At 44.7% G+C, this 18,511-nt stretch overlaps 1 protein-coding gene across 10 annotated transcripts in view; it reads left to right on the top strand.

Annotated features, from left to right (window-relative positions):
* Positions 1-18,511, top strand: part of KIAA0319L (KIAA0319 like) — a 97,561-nt gene that overhangs the window by 67,708 nt on the left and 11,342 nt on the right. For all 10 annotated transcript variants that reach the window (XM_045476679.1, XM_045476673.1, XM_045476671.1 and 7 more), the window contains 9 exons: positions 792-884; positions 2,703-2,835; positions 6,320-6,548; positions 7,893-8,016; positions 8,610-8,742; positions 10,502-10,650; positions 12,263-12,414; positions 12,759-12,897; positions 14,417-14,576. In XM_045476679.1, coding sequence (XP_045332635.1) covers positions 792-884; positions 2,703-2,835; positions 6,320-6,548; positions 7,893-8,016; positions 8,610-8,742; positions 10,502-10,650; positions 12,263-12,414; positions 12,759-12,897; positions 14,417-14,576 — 1,312 coding nt within the window. The remainder of the gene's footprint in view (positions 1-791; positions 885-2,702; positions 2,836-6,319; positions 6,549-7,892; positions 8,017-8,609; positions 8,743-10,501; positions 10,651-12,262; positions 12,415-12,758; positions 12,898-14,416; positions 14,577-18,511) is intronic.

The following is an 18,511-nucleotide window of genomic DNA, read 5'->3' as shown; positions in this document are numbered from 1 at the left end:
AATGGCTGGCTCTTTCTGATCTCTTTCCAGATACGGGTTTTGCACACAAAATTCCTCATTTAAACCTTGCCAGTCTTCTTTCACTTTGGAAACCAAATCCCATCATTCTTTTTTAACTGATCCACCATTGGTAAATTACAGTGCAGTAGCAAAGTATCTTGTTTTGCATTTTCAGGGAAATTTGGGGGAAGTTGGAAAATGGTATTTTCTGCCTTTGTTGGTAATAGATTTTATTTTCTCTTTGTTCCTTGAACTTTGTAACCAAGGTAGTCCTTTCACTTTATTAAAAATGTGTTTAACATCAAGACCATTGGATTATTTCTCAAAAGGCCATTGGGTTTTTAGCTCACAGTCACTTGAGTAGACAGTGTGGTTTGTGACCCTCCCATCACTCAGGCCTAGTCACCTCACACACGATCAGCTCAGGGATGGTTGAGAAATCTCCCATTGTCTTTTTAGCACAGTCCGTGCCAAGGAATAGTTTGCTTGCCAAGGCCTTTATTGCACAAAGCTTGTTTGTTATCCACCTCTACTCAGCTTGTGCTGCTGTAGTACTTTTCATGAACAAGACAGCACCAGAGCCTATCTTCAGGCCTGGAAGAGGGTTTAACACTTCCAGGTATCTTATGGTAGAATGGCAGCCTGGTCTTGTGACTTTCTAATTTGGTGATGCTGCAACCAATAAATCAATTATGTAATGGAAGCAGATTTATAATCCATTCACATAGGCCTGCTCCTCCTCTAATTTAGAAAGCCCCTCTTCCAATTTCTTCTGGGTCATTTTCCTGCAGAGCCTCGTAAGAATCGGCCTCCCGTTGCCATTGTGTCACCACAGTTCCAGGAGATCTCTTTGCCAACCACTTCTACAGTCATTGATGGCAGCCGTGAGTATTTGTCTAGACGTGATGTTTTAGAAGAGCATTCACTATGAACTATGATAGAAAAGTCTGGTAGAAGATTCAGGGCCAACTGTGTCCACATTCTGTATAGGCCCATCTTCTTGACCATGTTATGGGAGGACTACCCATCTCAAGCAAATGATTAGGAAGTAAAAAACAAGACAGACCCCATTTAAAATCCCCATGTGGCTTGTTTGAAGTAATACTTCTGCTCTCTTGAGATGGTAAGAAAGTGGAATTAAGCATATACTTAGCATTATTTTAGTATGAAACTTCCTGATTTTCAAATTTGCTTAGATAGAGTCACCATTTTTAGCTATGGATACAAAGCTCCCTCCTCTCATAGCAAGGTAAGTAACTGAGGATCTTGACTGAGGAGCTCTCCCCAGGCCCTCACTGCCTAACAAGTCTCTTGTCAGCCTCCTGGAGAGACTCGCAGAATGTGCTCCATGCCCCGGCCGGGCTCGTTAACATTGTACCCTTCAGAGTAGTGTCCCCTGGTGGATGACATGAGAAGACTCTGGGATCTCTGCCACTCGTCCTGGCTGCATGTGAAAGAGGTTTCAGGCCTGTCATCTCACCAGAGTTTGCTTGGTTTCCTTAGAGACCTCTTAAGGCCCCATTACACTGATTGTCTTGGCACCAATAGCGGCTGTTGGCGGATGCAGTCAGAGCACTAGCAGAAGAATCTCTAGCAAGGTTAAACATTTCATTATGTTACTGGCGAGAAGAGGAGGGTAGAAGAATAGGCAAAGAGAGAAGGGAGAACAAGAAGCAGCACTTATGAGAGAAGTACAGAGGGTTCACATAGTACCATTTTACTTTATATTTTTTAATAGGTCAGTGTTAAATTGTAAGTAAAAGCATAAAGAGAAGAGTCACTACCATCCTTGTCTCCCAACTGTCCAGTTTTCGTCCAGACTATCAACGGTATTATTTTATGGTCTTTCTAGAGGCATTCTATGCATATGTATGAAAATACATATACAGTCTTTACGATAGCACATAATACACACTTTTATGTACAATGTCTGTTTCTGTAGGTTGGAGAATTTTTTGAGTCAGTACATGAAATAGTGTTTCATTTTTTTTTTTCTCTCTTAATGATTACATAGCCTTCCATTACATGGCTGTATAATGTCGTCGTATGGCTATATACTTGTTTTCATTCAATCTCTGTTGATGACCATTAGGTTATTTTTGGTCTTTTGTTATTACAAAGAACGTTGCCATAAATAGTCTTGTAAGCGTGACATTTAACACATGTGCAAATATACCTGTAGGATAGATTCCTCAAAGAGGAACTGCAAGGGCAAAGATAAATTGTGCTAAATTACTCTTTATGGAGAGGGTGTATCTCATAAGTCCACCATGACTTGCGAGAGGGCCTTGCCCCACACCTTTACCCATAATATGTGTTATGAAACTTTGGTCTTTACCAGTCGGGTAGGTAAAAAATATAGTACTTGAAGTGTAATTTAAATGTGCATTTCTCTTATTTTAAGTGAGGCTGAGTATCTTTTCATGCGTTTGAGAATTTTTGATTTTCCTTTTTTCATACAGTAGCATTTTAACCAGAGATTGCCTGTGTTGGAGACCTTGGATAACTACGCAGTGGAATATTCATAGAGAGGCAGACTGACCCAATACTCCTAGGGAAGAAACACTCTGGAGAGATAGTTTGTAATTTCATGAAGCTTTCCTAGCCTCACATCTCTGGGTAGTTGCCCTAGTTTGTGTAAGCTGGATAAGTGCTGAGACCCAGTGCTTTCATGTTGTAACTGATGTTTCTTTATGGTCAAGAAAGCACTGATGATGATAAAATCGTCCAATACCATTGGGAAGAACTTAAGGGACCTCTGAGAGAAGAGAAGATTTCTGAAGATACGGCCATATTAAAACTAAGTAAGCTCGTCCCTGGGAACTACACTTTCAGGTAAATTAGGATCCTTCAAGTTTACCTTAGGCTGTGTTTTTCCCTTGTGGGTTTTATGTTCCTCTAGGAGTAACTCTGACAGATATCAAAGTCATTGTAGATTTAGTTGATGATACAGCCTTCGGCTCGATTAGTTCTCTGAGTCCTGTGGTGATTGTGGTCACACCAATGATAAGTTTTTAGGGCAGATGTTCTTGCATAGTAGATCAGGACCCACCACAGTTAACCCTTCTCAAAGCTGCACCTGGCACATCTCCAAACATTTTTTTTAGGATTTCTGTCATTAAGTGAAACGGCTCACCTTCCTTTGCCTTTTCTCAGGAAAAATCTAGAAGGAAACTACCTACTCCTATCTTGTCCCTTCCCTTTGGTAAATGTTCCCTCAACTTATGAGATCTCAAAATCTTTACTTTTGACTAGTGTTTTATTTCAATATGATTTCTAGGATCTTTATCTTTTGGGGCGTTTTGAGAGAATTTGATTCAAAGATAGTCCTGGGAACTAGTGTCGACTTTATAGGATGTTATTAATAAGAGTGTGAGGCTGACTCTAGAGTCATCCTCTTTATGTTTGCAAGACTTCTTGTATGTTACAGAGCACTTGTGAGTATCATACAAACATTGTATGTACATGATACCATCCTCATTTTACATCTGAGAAAAATGAGGCTCAGTGTATTTACTAACTTCTCTAGGGTCACACGTTTCAGCTAGGTTCTCTAACCCTCAGGTCAGGGCTCATTCTGTTCCACTCTTTGACTTGACCTGTACATATTTTGTTTATGGTTCATTGAATGCTCTACTCAATCTGTTGGAGTTCTGCCCATCCTTAGTGACCTGCTCAGTTTTCTACGAGTCCTGAGACTCCTCCAAGAGGAGAGAATATGTCTCTCCCCAGAACTGTTGCACTTGGTGCCTCTATGTGGCACCTACCATGGTGCAATAGTTCATTCATGGGTGTCTGTCTTCCCCACTGGATCTGCGATGAGTCAAGTTTTCGACACTACCAGAGGCACAGTGATAAATGTCCTAGCACAACACCTGCCATGTAAATAAATAGGACTTAGCACTCTCATTGACTCAAGACCAGATGATTGAAAGGCAGCTGCCATTCAACAGGGTTGGAACCTTCTCATTGGCTTAAAATGAAAATGTGAGTTGGTTTTTACCTTAGATTTCTAATATAGGAGCTTTAGCATTTATGAAATTTAGCTTGGGCCAGGTTGATCTTTTTAAAAAAGTAACAATAATAGCTACTATTTCTTGAACAATTATTGTGAGTACTGTTCTGAGCTCTTCCCATGCAGTAGCTCATTTAATCCTATTATTTTGTAGATTAAGAAATTTAGGCACAGAGAAGTTAAGTAACTTGCCCAGGGTCACACAGGCAGTAGGTCTCGGGTCTGCACTTTTAACCACAGTATTTGGGTGGATGCAGTATTGGGGGTGATTCTTTTTTTTCTAACCTTCAATCTGTGAAATGATGAGGGTTTGATTAGCATTAAGATCCAGTCTGTTTGGTTCCACTCACCTTTCCTTCTCCCCTATGTTCATATGGCAGTGGCCTCTTTCCCCGGCCCTGTAGTCAGCTGCTAATTGGGTCCAGTATCCTTGCATGGAAGCCCGGGACTGTTTGAGGTGAAAGAATAACGGGTAGCTGCCCTTTGCCATTTGTCTGTAACTTACTTTTGTTCTGAAATAGGAGACAAATAGGATATGTTTAAAACAAAACAAAACAAAACAAAAAAATGTGAAAACAACAAGGAAACTGGAAAAAGAGGAAAGATTCTGTGGATTTTTCTTTTTTGAGATGTTTGTTGATTTGCACATGTCTGTTTGTCTGATGTTTTTGTGCTCTTCTTCTAAAAGCCTCTAATACCAAAACTCCCCTTCAGGCCATGGGTAGAAGGTGAGGCTGTGGGGCATAGCCCCACAGGTGTCTGGCCCTGTCTGTGGCTGGCAGTGAGATTTAAACAAACGACATGTCTTTTCGATGCTTTTCCTCTTTCTGTCAGCAAAATGGAAGGAACCCAAACCTCCTTGCTTGCTTATGCTCACATTTGGAGGTGGCAAGAGAAGCTTTAGGCTGTTCAGCTGGAAGGCATCATTTAGGTAAAAGCCTGCTCTTATAAATGAACATTTTTTTTTTCTCTTGCAAATCCTATTTCACACTGGCACAAACTGTGGGGCTGTCGCGTAGGAGAATTCATTTGCATCTCGGGCGCCTGTCTTGCCAGAGCCAGCCCTCCTGGTCCATCCTCGAGGTTGTCCGCCCAGGGCACCCCTTCTTGTAATGTGTGCACAGAGGAGGGCCTGCTGCAGTCAGCTTGCTCTACTTACTGGGATGCCTCTAAGCCCCACAGCTTCAGGGGCCAGGGATTATCTGTTCTTTTTATTTATTTATTTTTATTTATTTTTTATTTGTTTTTTTTTTTTTTAATTTTATTTTTTAAAATTTACATCCAAATTAGTTAGCATATAGTGCAACAATGATTTCAGGAGTAGATTCCTTAATGCCCCTTACCCATTTAGCCCATCCCCCCTCCCCCACCCCTCTAGGAACCCTCTGTTTGTTCTCCATATTTGAGTCTCTTATGTTTTGTCCCCCTCCCTGCTTTTATATTATTTTTGTTTCCCTTCCCTTATGTTCATCTGTTTTGTCTCTTAAAGTCCTCATATGAGTGAAGTCATGATTTTTGTCTTTCTCTGACTAATTTCACTTAGCATAATACCCTCCAGTTCCATTCACGTAGTTGCAAAGGCAAGATTTCATTCTTTTTGATTGCCGAGTAGTACTTCTTGTGTATATATACCACATCTTCTTTATCCATTCATCCATCGATGGACATTTGGGCTCTTTCCATACTTTGGCTATTGTTGATAGTGCTTCTATAAACATGGGGGTGCATGTGTCCCTTCAAAACAGCACACCTGTAAGGGATTATCTGTTCTTAAAGCTTGGTTTCTGGGCTTTGCAGTCACAGAACTGGGCTTGCACCTTGGCCCACTGTATAGCCCTGGGGAGATGACTCAGCCTCTCTCAGCTTCCCGTAAAGTGAGATTAAGGATGCCTGCTCTTTACGGTTGTTGTGTGGCCAGACCAGACAATGCTCGTGAAGGCCCGAGCACACAGAACACACAGTGTGGGCAGTGGGCCAGAACAGTGCTGGTGACATACTGCCTGGATTCAGGTCCTGACTCTCTCTGCCTCAGTCTCCTTGTCTATGTGAGGAGTAAAATGAGGATAGTACTTCATAGAGCTGTTGTGAGGATTTAGTGAGATAGAAAGCACCTGGAAGAGTGCCTGGCACTCAGTGTTAGCATTTAGTATTATTCTGTCTTTCCAAGAAGAATGGGTAAAGATTTGGTTACCATTTGGTACCCCTGCTGCCTTGGTATTTCTTAGCCTCAATTTTCAGTCTTCTCAGATACATTCCTCTTCCTTAAGCCCATCCCTGACTGCACTGCTTTCTCTGCCCTGATAGCTTGACTGTAGTAGACTCTGATGGAGCAACCAGCTCTACCACTGCGAGCCTGACAGTGAACAAAGCCGTGGATTATCCCCCTGTGGCCAATGCGGGCCCCAACCAAGTGATCACCCTGCCCCAAAACTCCATCATCCTCTTTGGGAACCAGAGCACCGATGATCATGGCATCACCAGCTATGAGTGGTCACTCAGCCCAAGCAGCAAGGGGAAAGTGGTGGAGATGCAGGTAGGAGGGAGCGGCTTCTGCCTTCTCTTGCCCAGGGGAGTCAGAGCTCCTAGGCTGGCTGCCCTATGGAGGCTTCTTTTTGCCCCATTGTAATTACCAAAGTCAGAATTATATAGAACATTGAAGGTTAGAATTAATTAGCAAAATCTTTGTCTTTAGTGTTTAGTATTAGAGAAAAAGATGAGATGAAAAAGGGGAGCTGTTCTAGAACAGTTCCAGAGAGTCAGTCTACTCTGATGCTACACGGGTGCAGATCTTAATGAGCTCTGCCACAGATTGGAGTAGCCTGCCTGGCTAGATGGTGAGCATCTTCTCTCGGGAGATATTTAAGAAGAGACTAGATCTGTCACCAGGCAGGTAACGTGAGTAAAACTGAATAGGGCCTTTGGCTAATCATACAACATAACCCCTGACTGAGGTGGCCATCTGTGCCTCAGGTCCAGCTGGTTGTTGCCACATGGAAATATGCTCTCATATATTCCTAGATAGGCCAGCTTTTCAAGAGAAAATGGAATTCTAGACCTTTATGTGAAAATTTCCAACTTTCGGGGTGCTTGGCTGGCTGCTGTCACTGAAGCATGGGACTCTTGGCCTTGGGGTTGTGAGTTTGAGCCCCACATTCAGTGTACAGATTGCTTAAAAATAAAATCTTAAAAAAATTAAAAAAAAAGAAAATTTCCAACTTCTAAGACACTGCAGGCCAAACACAACGCCTGCAAGCTAGATTCAGCCCAGAGGCTGCCAGGTTTTGCTCACTCTTCCAGAGGAAGTTCCTGCATTGCCCTAAATTGGGTATAATGTTCCTTCTGACACTGTGTTTCCAAATCGGAGGCATGACTTAAAGCTCACATTTCACCTGGCTTTTGTTTAGATATGATGTTCGGTTTCTCTGCTGCTGCAGCATCTGCATGAACCTGCAAGGGGACAGCATGGCGTTGCATAACCTCTTGAGTTGCCATGTTTTACTGAGGCAGCTTTGTTCTGATGACTGAGTGGCCTCAGCAGGAAGAACATGGTTTTAAAAGCATGTTGTTTTATTATATGCTCATGGCCTTCTTTCTGGCTTGAGTCATAAAGACTGATGATCTTGGTTATCTGTGCACAGTTTCCTGTACTCCTTTCCCTGGGGAGAGCTCTGACTTTATTTGAAAGTGCTGCTGTCAGGGAAGGTTGTTCCCTTGAAACGGGAACCTTTTACTTTCAACAGGATGTCCCACAGTGTTTGATGCTGCACTCACTAGCTTTAGAGAACTGGGTGCATCATTTAGACCAGAGTAGGACTTACTGTATGATGTTGTGATTCTGGGAGTCTGCTTTTCCACTTGTCTGTATTTATACATCCAGGGTGTTAGAACACCAACCCTGCAGCTCTCTGCCATGCAAGAAGGAGACTACACTTACCAGCTCACAGTGACTGACACGATAGGACAGCAGGCCACTGCTCAAGTGACTGTTATTGTGCAGCCTGGTAAGTTCCAACCTTGTAGCGCAGACTCCTCTGTTGGCTGGTCCTTTGAACCATAGGGGAGAAGAGGGTTTGGGTTCTGAGCTACACAGCAGTAGTGGGAGGCACCAGTCCACGGGGACCCTGGCAACTTCACTTGTCTGTTCCAAGTGCTTTCTTCAGAGCTAGAGAGAAAGAGTACTTCACAGCCTCAGCTTGTGCCCTTGCCTTTGGCTAGTCATCGTGCCTTCGAGGGGACCTAGCAGATAGAGTCTCTGTTATCCCAAAACCTACCACGTCCTGTAAGGGATAGCTTAAAGCCCACTTCCTCAAGAAAGCCCTATCTTATCACTCAGACTCTTTCATTTGAACTCCCATAGTATTACATTTCAAATTTAGCATGGCATTACAACTTCGTTATGTTCTGCCATGTTCTTTCAGAATAGTTTTATATCTTCCAGTCTTATATTCATCATGAGCTCCCTGACCCACAATATCTGATTGTTCTCTGGGCAGAGAGGCAGAGTCCTGATGGCTTCCAGAACATATGTCCCGGTGGCTCCTCTCTTTTCCCAGCCAAACTACCTTCTTTTGACCTCTGTGTCTCTGTCTTCTAGAAAACAACAAGCCTCCACAAGCAGATGCAGGCCCGGATAAGGAGCTGACCCTTCCTGTGGACAGCACAACCCTGGATGGCAGCAAAAGCTCAGATGATCAGAAAATTATCTCATATCTCTGGGAGAAAACACAGTGAGTATTGACACAAAACCCTTATTTATGCAGCCTCCAGACCTTTGAAGAACAAAATGTCACTTGCTTTTAAGAGTTCACTTGTTCTTACTGGCTTATCCAAGGGGGCAATGGGGGTGGCTTGGTGACCGAGAAAGAAACGTTAGCAATCTAAACTAACTCTTAAGAAAATGATATAACATAATTTTTGTAAGAAAAAAGTATGCTTATCATCAGCTAGTCCCCAGTTAGTACTTTGTGGTCCTGGTGCTTTTACAGGTACAATCCATCTGCCGAAATGCATAGTTTAATTACACTTGAGAGGCGGGATGGAAGGGGTAATGGAGCAGAAAAATACTGTTGCTCAAAATTAACTGGGTAAGGCTGGCAGTGTGGATAGGGCAGAGCAGCTATTAAAGAGAACTGAAAATTCATCTGCACAATGAAAGCATTACTCTGTTATTGTTTCCTTAAAGACATCATTTACCAATTATGTTAGTGAGAGGCCAAAGGCACTAACCAAAATAATACTAATTAAGCTGGAATTACCTAATCGAACCATTTCTGGTTCTCACAGTTTCTTTCAGCTCCTTTAAACCATAACAAATGGAACTCAGATTGTATGCAGGATCCCACAGAAAGCAAAGGAATTCCAAGGAAGAGTTAAAAAGCATTCTTAGTTTCTAAAGGTAGCAACTAAGGACAGACTGAGTTTTTTTTTTTGTTTTTGTTGGTGACTAGGGCATTCAAAATGGGTGGGAAGGGGCTATAATTTGACTATAGAAACCACTGGACTTTACAATTGGTGAGTTGGATTCTAGAAATTCATTTCCTCAGCTCTTGTCTATTGTGGAGAACCTAATCCTCCTCAGCCCAGTGTGTTTGCGTCGTAACTGTTAAAGACAGCTGATAAACCTTCATTTGAGTAGAAATCGTATAGCAGAAATAGTGCTTAGAGTAGCTTCTTGGAGGAGAGTCTGTTTCAGGAGGGATGACTAGGGCCAGAGATTATATGTTTAAACAGCAAAATAAAGCAAAAACCTGGAAGACTGCAGATTTCTCTGGTCATCTCTTAATTTTAAACAAAGCTCTCTGGGGCGTTCTGCTCCTTGAACAGAAGGGCTCTCTGGTATGTGCAGAGTTGTGCCTGGATGTTGGCACAGAGCTCACTCTCTGGCTGCAGGCTGCTATGTGAGGCCACAGGGGAGAAAGAAGGATGCAAGGTGTCCTGGGGCCTCTGTGGCCCCTGTCTGGGAGCTCTGCTTCAGAGCTGCTAAGAAGAGGATGGTTTTGCTGAGAGTTCCTCTGCAGCTTTGGCCCATTTCCTTTCCTTGACTTTTCAGTGGGAGGGAGTTTGGCATATGATTAAGAAACGCATTTTGCTTCTTTGCTGGCAAGAGCTGAACCAACTACTGGGCCAGAAATGCTTTTCAGAAACATCACTCTGAAATCGTTCTTTTGATCAGGGACCTGCTCAGAGCGCTTTCTTCCTTTTACAAACTGGAACAGCAGAGTTTGAATGTTCTAGAAACTCATAAAAAGGATAAGGCTAGATGTGTTTGAAAGCTGGTGAATGGAATTTTCTGATCAGCAGGTAGCTGTATTTTGGTGCCAAATGACACTCTGTCCAGATGTAATATTTTTAAACATGTCCTCGCAAGGTCTGGGAAACAATAGTTTGTGCATCAGCTGAGGCAGTAATTGTCTGCTCCTGCTGAGTCAGGGATGGAAGAACAGCAGACAGGTACAACTCTACCCTTTGGTTTCCATCTTTGTCCAGGGGACCCGATGGGGTGCAGCTCGAGAATGCTAACAGCAGTGTCGCCACTGTGACAGGGCTACAAGTAGGAACCTACGTGTTCACCTTGACCGTCAAAGATGAGAGGAACCTGCAAAGCCAAAGTTCTGTGAATGTCATTGTCAAAGAAGGTACCTCCCTGTCTTGGGTTGGTGCAGCCTCTGGGTGAGATAACTGAGGAATCAGGCATCTCTTTTTTGGCTGCAGAAATTGATGACAGACAAGGGGTGGGGGATAAGTTGGGGGAAAGGGCAGCTGTTACGAACTTTTTTTCTTTTTAATGTTTATTTTTGAGAGATAGGGGAGGAGGGGCAGAGAGAGAGGGGGAGACAGAGGATCCGAAGCAGGCTCTGTGCTGACAGCAGAGAGCCCGATGTAGGGCTCGAACTCACAAATCATGAGATCATGACCTGAGCCCATGTTGGAAGCTTAACTGACTGAGCCACCCAGGGGCTCCTGTTATGTGCTTTTCTAAAACAACCTTTAATTGGGAGTGCCTATAAGGTGACTTTTAATTTCTTGTCACCCTTCCCCTGCCTTCCTTCTCAATTGAATAGGGAAAGAATTAGGTTTTTTTCCTTTGCATTTTTATTTTGCCTCTGCTGCTGAGACCTGGGGTTTCTGTGACTCTCCTGCTAGCTGCAGTGACACCTGCTGTCAGACCTTAGAATGACTGGCCTGCACTGTAGTTTGCTCTGCTCGTCCTGTGAGCCAGCTGAGGCCAACTTGAGGCGAGCATTGATTGGCTTGCTCTGGTTTGCAGGCACGTGACCCGTGATGGCCTTGGGAGAGGGCTGTAAGCTGATGGGAGATGCGCAGGTGGCCTCAAGCTACAATATCTTGAGCTCAGTAGAGAATACACACCTGAGTAAACAAAGCTGCGGGGGGGGGGGGGGGGGGGGGCGGGGGGGGCGTGGCGCAGGAGAAGAGAGGTCTTTTTTTCCTTTTTCTCTATTAGAGTATTAAGGAACGAATAAAAGAAGATGTTCAGAAAATAACATTTTAGGCCATACTGTAAAGAGAATTTGTGGTATCAGCAGCATGAAACCTAACCTCCAGGTCTTTAAACCAGTTTGGGCCTTTGTTTCCAATCATCATGCGCTTCCCAAGCAAAGAGATGGAATCCTTCCAGGGGAAGCTGCTAGGAGGACACAGAAGAAAACTATGCTTGTTCCCTCTGCTGTATGGTGTCAGAAGAATGTCACTCTGGGCGGGACTGGAGTCTCAGGACCTGTGACACTGGTGGCTTCAAATTTATACTATTAATCATGAGCTCTCTGGCTCTGCCTGGGTTTTATTTAGCATGGAGAGAGGGGAACTGAAGCCTGGTCTTCACTGGGTCCTAACCCCCAACTAACTAAAAGTTGGTTTATTGTCAAAAAATTCTACTACACTGTTAGTTGCTGGCATGGATAGGCAATTAAAACAGTTCTCCATTTAAGATGCTTTTTTTTTTTTTTAAAGTTTATTTATCTTGAGAGAGAGAGAGCATGAGTGGGGAGGGACAGAGAAAGACAGAGAGAGAATCCCAAGCAGACTCCATGACAGGCTCGATGTGGGGCTCAATCTCACGAACCGTGAAATCATTACCTGAGCTGAAACCATGAGTCGGATGCTTAACCAAGTAAGCTACCCAGGTGCCCCTTAAAATGCTTTTGATGTTAATTTCCCCATTAGCATCATGAAGAAGCATTCTTTCTTTTCCAGAATGTTATGTCATTTCATTGATGTCTCTTTGGTTAGAAATGAACAAACCACCTGTAGCCAAGATAACTGGGAGTGTGGTGATTACCTTGCCCACGGACACAGCAGAACTGGATGGCTCCAAGTCCTCAGATGATAAGGCAATAGTCAGCTACCTCTGGACCCGAGATGAGGGGAGCCCAGCGGCAGGGGTAAGTGCCAGGAACTAGAGAGCTATATGGGGTCAAGGTGGTGAGATGGGGAGAGGAGGCTGAGCCAAACATTCCAGTATCTGTTTTAACCAAGGGGTCTTGTGTCAAACCTGGATTGCCCTCTGAAATCCAAGGATCCTGAATGACTTTCCTAGGGTCACTCTGCAAGTTAGTATGGCACAGAATATGTTCCTCTGCCCTGATCTTGGCAGCTGTGGGCTTCAGAGCTGTTACAAAAGCAGGAGCTTCCCAGAGGGGGCCTAGTCCTAACAGAAGCAGTACCTGACCCCAAGAAAGGAGTGTGGTCTTGCTCTGCAACGTAGCCATGTTGTTCAACTCCATAGGAGGTGCTGAATCACTCTGACCACCACCCGATCCTCTTTCTTTCCAACCTGGTTGAGGGCACCTACACATTTCACCTGCATGTGACTGATGCGAAGGGGGAAAGTGACACAGACCGGACCACTGTGGAGGTGAAGCCTGGTGAGTTCATCTGGCGCTGGGACTGGGTGGGACTGCCGGCTCAGCCCAGCAGGACCTCAGTCCTGGGACCCCCTCTGCCCAGCAAGAACAGAGTCAAGTGGCAAAGCCAGCTTCTAAACACTCTAGAAACCCCAAGCTGAAAATTCCGTGGAGACTCTGTTCCAGCAGTATCCCTCGTACCCATACAGGAGTGAGTGTGGATCCCTGCTCCCCAACTCATCTCAGATGGAGAAACTGAAACTCAGAGAGGGCAGGGCTTGCTCAGCGTCACACAGCAGTTGTGTCAGAGCCAGGCCTTTGTGCCCCTAGTCCAGCACTGCCTACTCACCACGTGACAGATGAGAGAGGGCTCTGGGTGCTTCGGGAATCTGAGCAGAGAAATAACTTGAGTCATGATGCCTCATCAGCACACAGCTGCAGAAAACAATTTATTTTTATAAGTTGAGCCTCAGGCTTTATCTGACAATCCAAGGAAGGTAAAGTAACTGATGTCCTTTACATTTTTCAGATTTATAGAGATAAAATTTCTTTCTTCCATAGAACTATATTTTTATTTTGCTTTGAGGCTAGATTAGTATTAGGGAGGAAGTGAGTGTGGGGTGGGGTAGAGCTTTATAAATTCCTGAGCATCTGATACGAAGGTATTAACTTTAAATCTACTCTTGTTTATATAGGCCAAGCTCATGTACAGGTATCTTAGATGGGAAAGGATCTTGGCAGGTCTTCCAGTCCTTGTCCTACCTCTATGAAGGACAACAGCCAAGACACTGTAAAGTCTCTTCTGTGTTTAAAATCAGATCACAGATAGTCTACTAATTATGTAAATGATACATCAGAACAGGCAAATGGTGCATCCAATTATGGGAATAAGGTATTGTGATTAATCACTTAACTTCCAAGTGTAGCACAGCCTCTAGGACACAGAAATGAAGGACAGTGGTCTCACAGTTCTAGAGCCGTAAAAATATTGTGCAGCTGTGATATTGCTCTAAGGCGAAGTCCTTGTTTCTTGGCTGCCTGGAAATTTTTTGTTTACTGTTTTCAAACCTGTAGGGCTGATGCATTTCCAGGATCAATAAGATTGGTGAGATGGACATTTTCCCTCCCATTGTTGTAGACAGAGCACAGCAAGGCACTGAAAGTCAGACACAGATCAGGAGAGATTGTACATATCCCCCACTTGGCCTGGAGAGCTCAGCAAAGCCAGCTGGGCAGAAGCTTTGAGAACAGACCTCGAAGTGTTCTTCTTTCCCACTCCCTTCACCAAACCCCTAGCCTCCCTGTTATGGCCTGATCCCCAGCACACGTGTGGTAATTGTCAGGTTGGTATAGAGCTCTCCACACCAGCCCCAGACTGCATTAGTAGCAATTCAGTATGGTCCCTTTCCATTTGCAGGAGGTCAGTTGCATCCCTGAATGCTCTCACTACTTTTTCTCCTGTGCCAGAACAGACACACAATGGCAGGTCTGTGTTAACTCTCCTACTTCCAAAGCCATGACTGATCCACATGCTTTCCAGATCCCAGGAAAAACAACCTGGTGGAGATCATCTTGGATGTCAACGTCAGTCAGCTAACTGAGAGGCTGAAGGGGATGTTCATCCGCCAGATTGGGGTCCTCCTGGGGGTGCTGGATTCCGACATCATTGTGCAAAAGATTCAGCCGTACACGGAGCAGAGGTAGCTGGGCAATGAATGGGGGGAGAAAAGGAAAGACCAGGGGCCCCCTGGGCTTGTTGACTGAGCTAAGAAATAGTGTGGGTAGATAGAGAAGGGTGGGCTCTCTGACCAAGAACCACTCATGGTGTCCATTTCTTTAATGAAATTTTCTCTTCTAGTACAGGTCACATAGTCTGTACTAGATACTGCAGCAGGGTACCAGGGTACAAGGTCAGAAGAGGTCCGTTATCTTGAAGGCCATAGTCTCATAGGGAAAATAATCAAGATGAGTATGTAACATCAGTACAGGGTGAATTTGACAGAATGTGTGGGTGTCATGGAGACACACAGAGGCAAGGCCAATGAATTCTTCCAGAGGAGTTGGGGCAGGGTGTGATCCAAAGATCTTCCAGAAGAAGTAAAACTTACATTGAGCAAGCATAGAAGGACTAGGAGGAAATTCATAATAGCTGAAAAGTATGAGCCATGATCCTGTGGTATGAAAGTACAGAGTTCTCTCTGGAGGAAGTCATATGGTTCAGAGCACTTACCAGGCCCAGGACATGGTGGAAGATAAGACTGGCTGTGTGGATGGAGAATAGTCATAAACAAGTCAGGGAGTTTAGTTTTAATAGTTTGGGAAGGGGGGGATTCAAGTTAGATTCCTTTATGTGTGTGAAGTTTTTGTTTGTTTTGTTTTTGGAGCAAGGAAATTAGAAATTGTTTTTGTTTTCGTTTTTGTTTTTTTTTAAGGAAGACCCCCTAGTGTGGAGGCTAGACCAAAATAGAGAGATGCAGAGAGAGAGACAGACAGACACTAAAGGCTGGGGAACCAACCAGGAAGCTTTTGAACTAGTCTTAGTAAAAAAGTGATAAACCTGGGGCGCCTGGGTGGCGCAGTCGGTTAAGCGTCCGACTTCAGCCAGGTCACGATCTCGCAGTCCGTGAGTTCGAGCCCTGCGTCGGGCTCTGGGCTGATGGCTCAGAGCCTGGAGCCTGTTTCCGATTCTGTGTCTCCCTCTCTCTCTGCCCCTCCCCCGTTCATGCTCTGTCTCTCTCTGTCCCAAAAAAAATAAACGTTGAAAAAAAAAAATTAAAAAAAAAAAAAGTGATAAACCTAAGTTAAGGTAGTGGCAATGGAATGACATAAGAGAGAAATGAAAAGAAAATAGAGGCAGATCAGCAGGACTTAGTAATTCTTTGGAATGAAGGGGAATGAGGCATCAAACATGAGGCTTTAGGTTTTGATGCCTGGATAGATGGTGAATGCCATTAACTGAGATTACGGATACAGAAGGAACCAGTTTCAAAGAAAAGATAACAGTTTTGACTGTTGAATTTAGGGTGTCTCATGGGTTACATGGAGAGAGATTTCATCAGACAGTGGCAAATACGGGCTGGAACTTGGGGCAGAAGGAAAAGCCGAAGATAGGGAATCACTGCATACAGGCAGGAATCAAGCTGGAAGGACAGATGAGTCCCACTGGGGGTAATGTCCAGCACTCTGGAGAACCCCAGTATTTAAGGATGAGGCAAGGAGAAAAGAGCCAGCAAAGGAAACTAGGAAGCAATAGTAGAGAAGTGAGTGAAAAAGCAGGTGGGAGTGGTCTGCTGGAAGTTAAGAGGCGGCTGGCAGCTAGGGGCTGCCAGGGGATTCAGATGCCACAGAGGAAGAGTATGGTGAGGACACAGGTTTTGGCTTTATGATTAGATCATCAGGACTACAGTGAGAGCATTTTACTTAGATGTTGGGGACAGAGGGCAAATTCTGTCATGGTTGGAGGATACAGAGATGGTAAATAAAACACTCTTTGAAGAGGTTGGTGCTGAAAATAAGATGGGAGGTAGATCAAAAGAACACCTTTTAAAGACAGGAAATACTTGAGCACTTTTATAGACTCAGGGAAGGTGCAGAGGAAAAGTAGAAGGTGGAGACTGGGGAGGTGGGTTCCAAATAGAGGCAGGTCTCGGGGACTGGCTGTGGGCAGTGCAGGTGTGCCACTTTCTCTGGAGATGGGAGGAAGGGCAGGAAAATGTGCTGTTAAGGATGGATTTTAGAGACAGGATGGCATTCGAGAGCATTGATACTAGCGTTCTGGGTTTTGTCTCTGAAAGTGGAGGCCAGGCCATCTGCTTTGAGAAGGTGGGAAGGAGGTGGGCAGCATGAAGAAAATGGTAAAGGTTAGGTACAGCAGTTCCAGCAAAAGGATGCTGGCTTTGAGCAGCATTGAGATCTCATCCAAGGTTAGAGACACGAGGTTAGAGTGGTGGCTCCCAATTCTAGCTACTTGATAGCACCACCTGGAGCTTTTATGAAGGTGCCATTACCTGAGCCTCACCCCAGGGATTATGATTCAGTTGGTCTGGAGTGAGGTCTGGGCGCCTGAAATTTCCATGCTCTCCAGGTGAATCTAACACTGAAGTTTCACCGGGTCAGAGCATGATAATAAGACCTTTTTTTTGGGGGGGGGGGGTGGTTTTATTTATTTTTGAGAGAGGGAGAGAGACAGAGTGCTAGCAGGGGAGGGGCAAAAGAGACAGTGGGAGACACAGAATCCAAAGCAGGCTCCAAGCTCTGAGCTGTCAGCACAGAGCCAGACATGGGGCTCGCACTCATGAACCATGAGATCATGACCTGAGCTGAAGTTGGATGCTTCACCCACCAGGCCACCCGGGCACCCCAGGGATTTTCTTTGTAATCTCTGCTTGCAGCCTGTGAACAGGAACAGGGCAAGTGGCTGCCTGGATTGACCCAAGCTGGTGGGGATTGGCTGGGCAGAAGTAGTGCTAAGACATTAGCAAGAGTGCTGCTGGACGTGTCACGGAAGGGTTTGCCAGCACACTTGCTCTCCCTGCATCTGGAAGACGATGCATGAGGAAGAGAAGCAGCACGGTGGCTCTGGGTTTCTGACTTGGACTGATTGGCCAAGTTGAGGAATTCAAGAGGATAGGCTTGCAGGCAGGGAGTCTATGATAGCAGGAAAGAGCATGGGGCAGACACCAGACAGACCTGGCTTTTGAGCCCTGCTCCATTAGTGTCTGCTCTGGGATGATGGGCAAGGTACTGCCCCTCTCCAAGCCTAGCCTGCCACTTGTACACTTTTGTAGGATTGTTACTGAGAGTTAAATAAGAGAATGTTCGTATCCCTACCACACAGAGAGTGCTCGGTTGCTGGTTATTGTAAGTTTATTTTGAGACCTGTTGGGTTAGAGGTACCTATGAGAGATACGGATGGGGTGGATGTCCCAGCAAGCTTCTGCAGATGTAGATGTGGTCATTCTGGAAAGACTAGGGGAGAGGAGATAAATATTTGAGGGTTATTGGTATATATAGAGAAATTGAAACTCTTCACATGGATTAGGTAACTGGGAGAAAATAATGAGAAATGGACCACACATTTTTATGACAAAGGTCTGTGTCTTGATTCTGAAATTTATAATACCCCACCCTTAGTCTCACTGTGTAGAGGACTTTATGAAGTCTTTTATGACAGTGCTTCCCAAACTTTTATGTCATGATACACATAGGCAGTGATGCTATGTGTATGGCACTTTGGGATAAATAGACAAGGCTGGTTATACTGGAAGCAACTGGTCTGGGGCCTCCGGGTCCCAGCCAACCACTCTGTGTGTTGAGGGGATCAATATCTTGGGCACACCTACAACCCAGTGTGACCCACTGATTGAGAAGGTTCATTTGTGAGACTAACATGGAGTCAAGGGGGCTCTCCAAAAGGCCTCTTAAGGCCAAGGCATAGACAGCAGACTTTGTGCCCATATAGAGGTGAGATCAAACATGGCCTGCCCTGGACAGAAGTTGACAGAAAGCAAACAGATTCTGGACATGGGGTAGTATAATCTTGCACCAGCCACACCACTGTGTGGGGTCTTTCTTGTTGCCGTCACAGTAATGATCATTTGGCTGTTTTGACCCATGGATAATGCTTTGATGCTGT

Source organism: Leopardus geoffroyi, chromosome C1 (genome assembly GCF_018350155.1).
Source record: "Leopardus geoffroyi isolate Oge1 chromosome C1, O.geoffroyi_Oge1_pat1.0, whole genome shotgun sequence".
Classification (NCBI taxonomy): Eukaryota; Metazoa; Chordata; class Mammalia; order Carnivora; family Felidae; genus Leopardus; species Leopardus geoffroyi.
The sequence above is the reverse complement of the archived record's forward strand: the minus strand, read 5'-3'. Positions and strand labels throughout refer to the sequence as shown.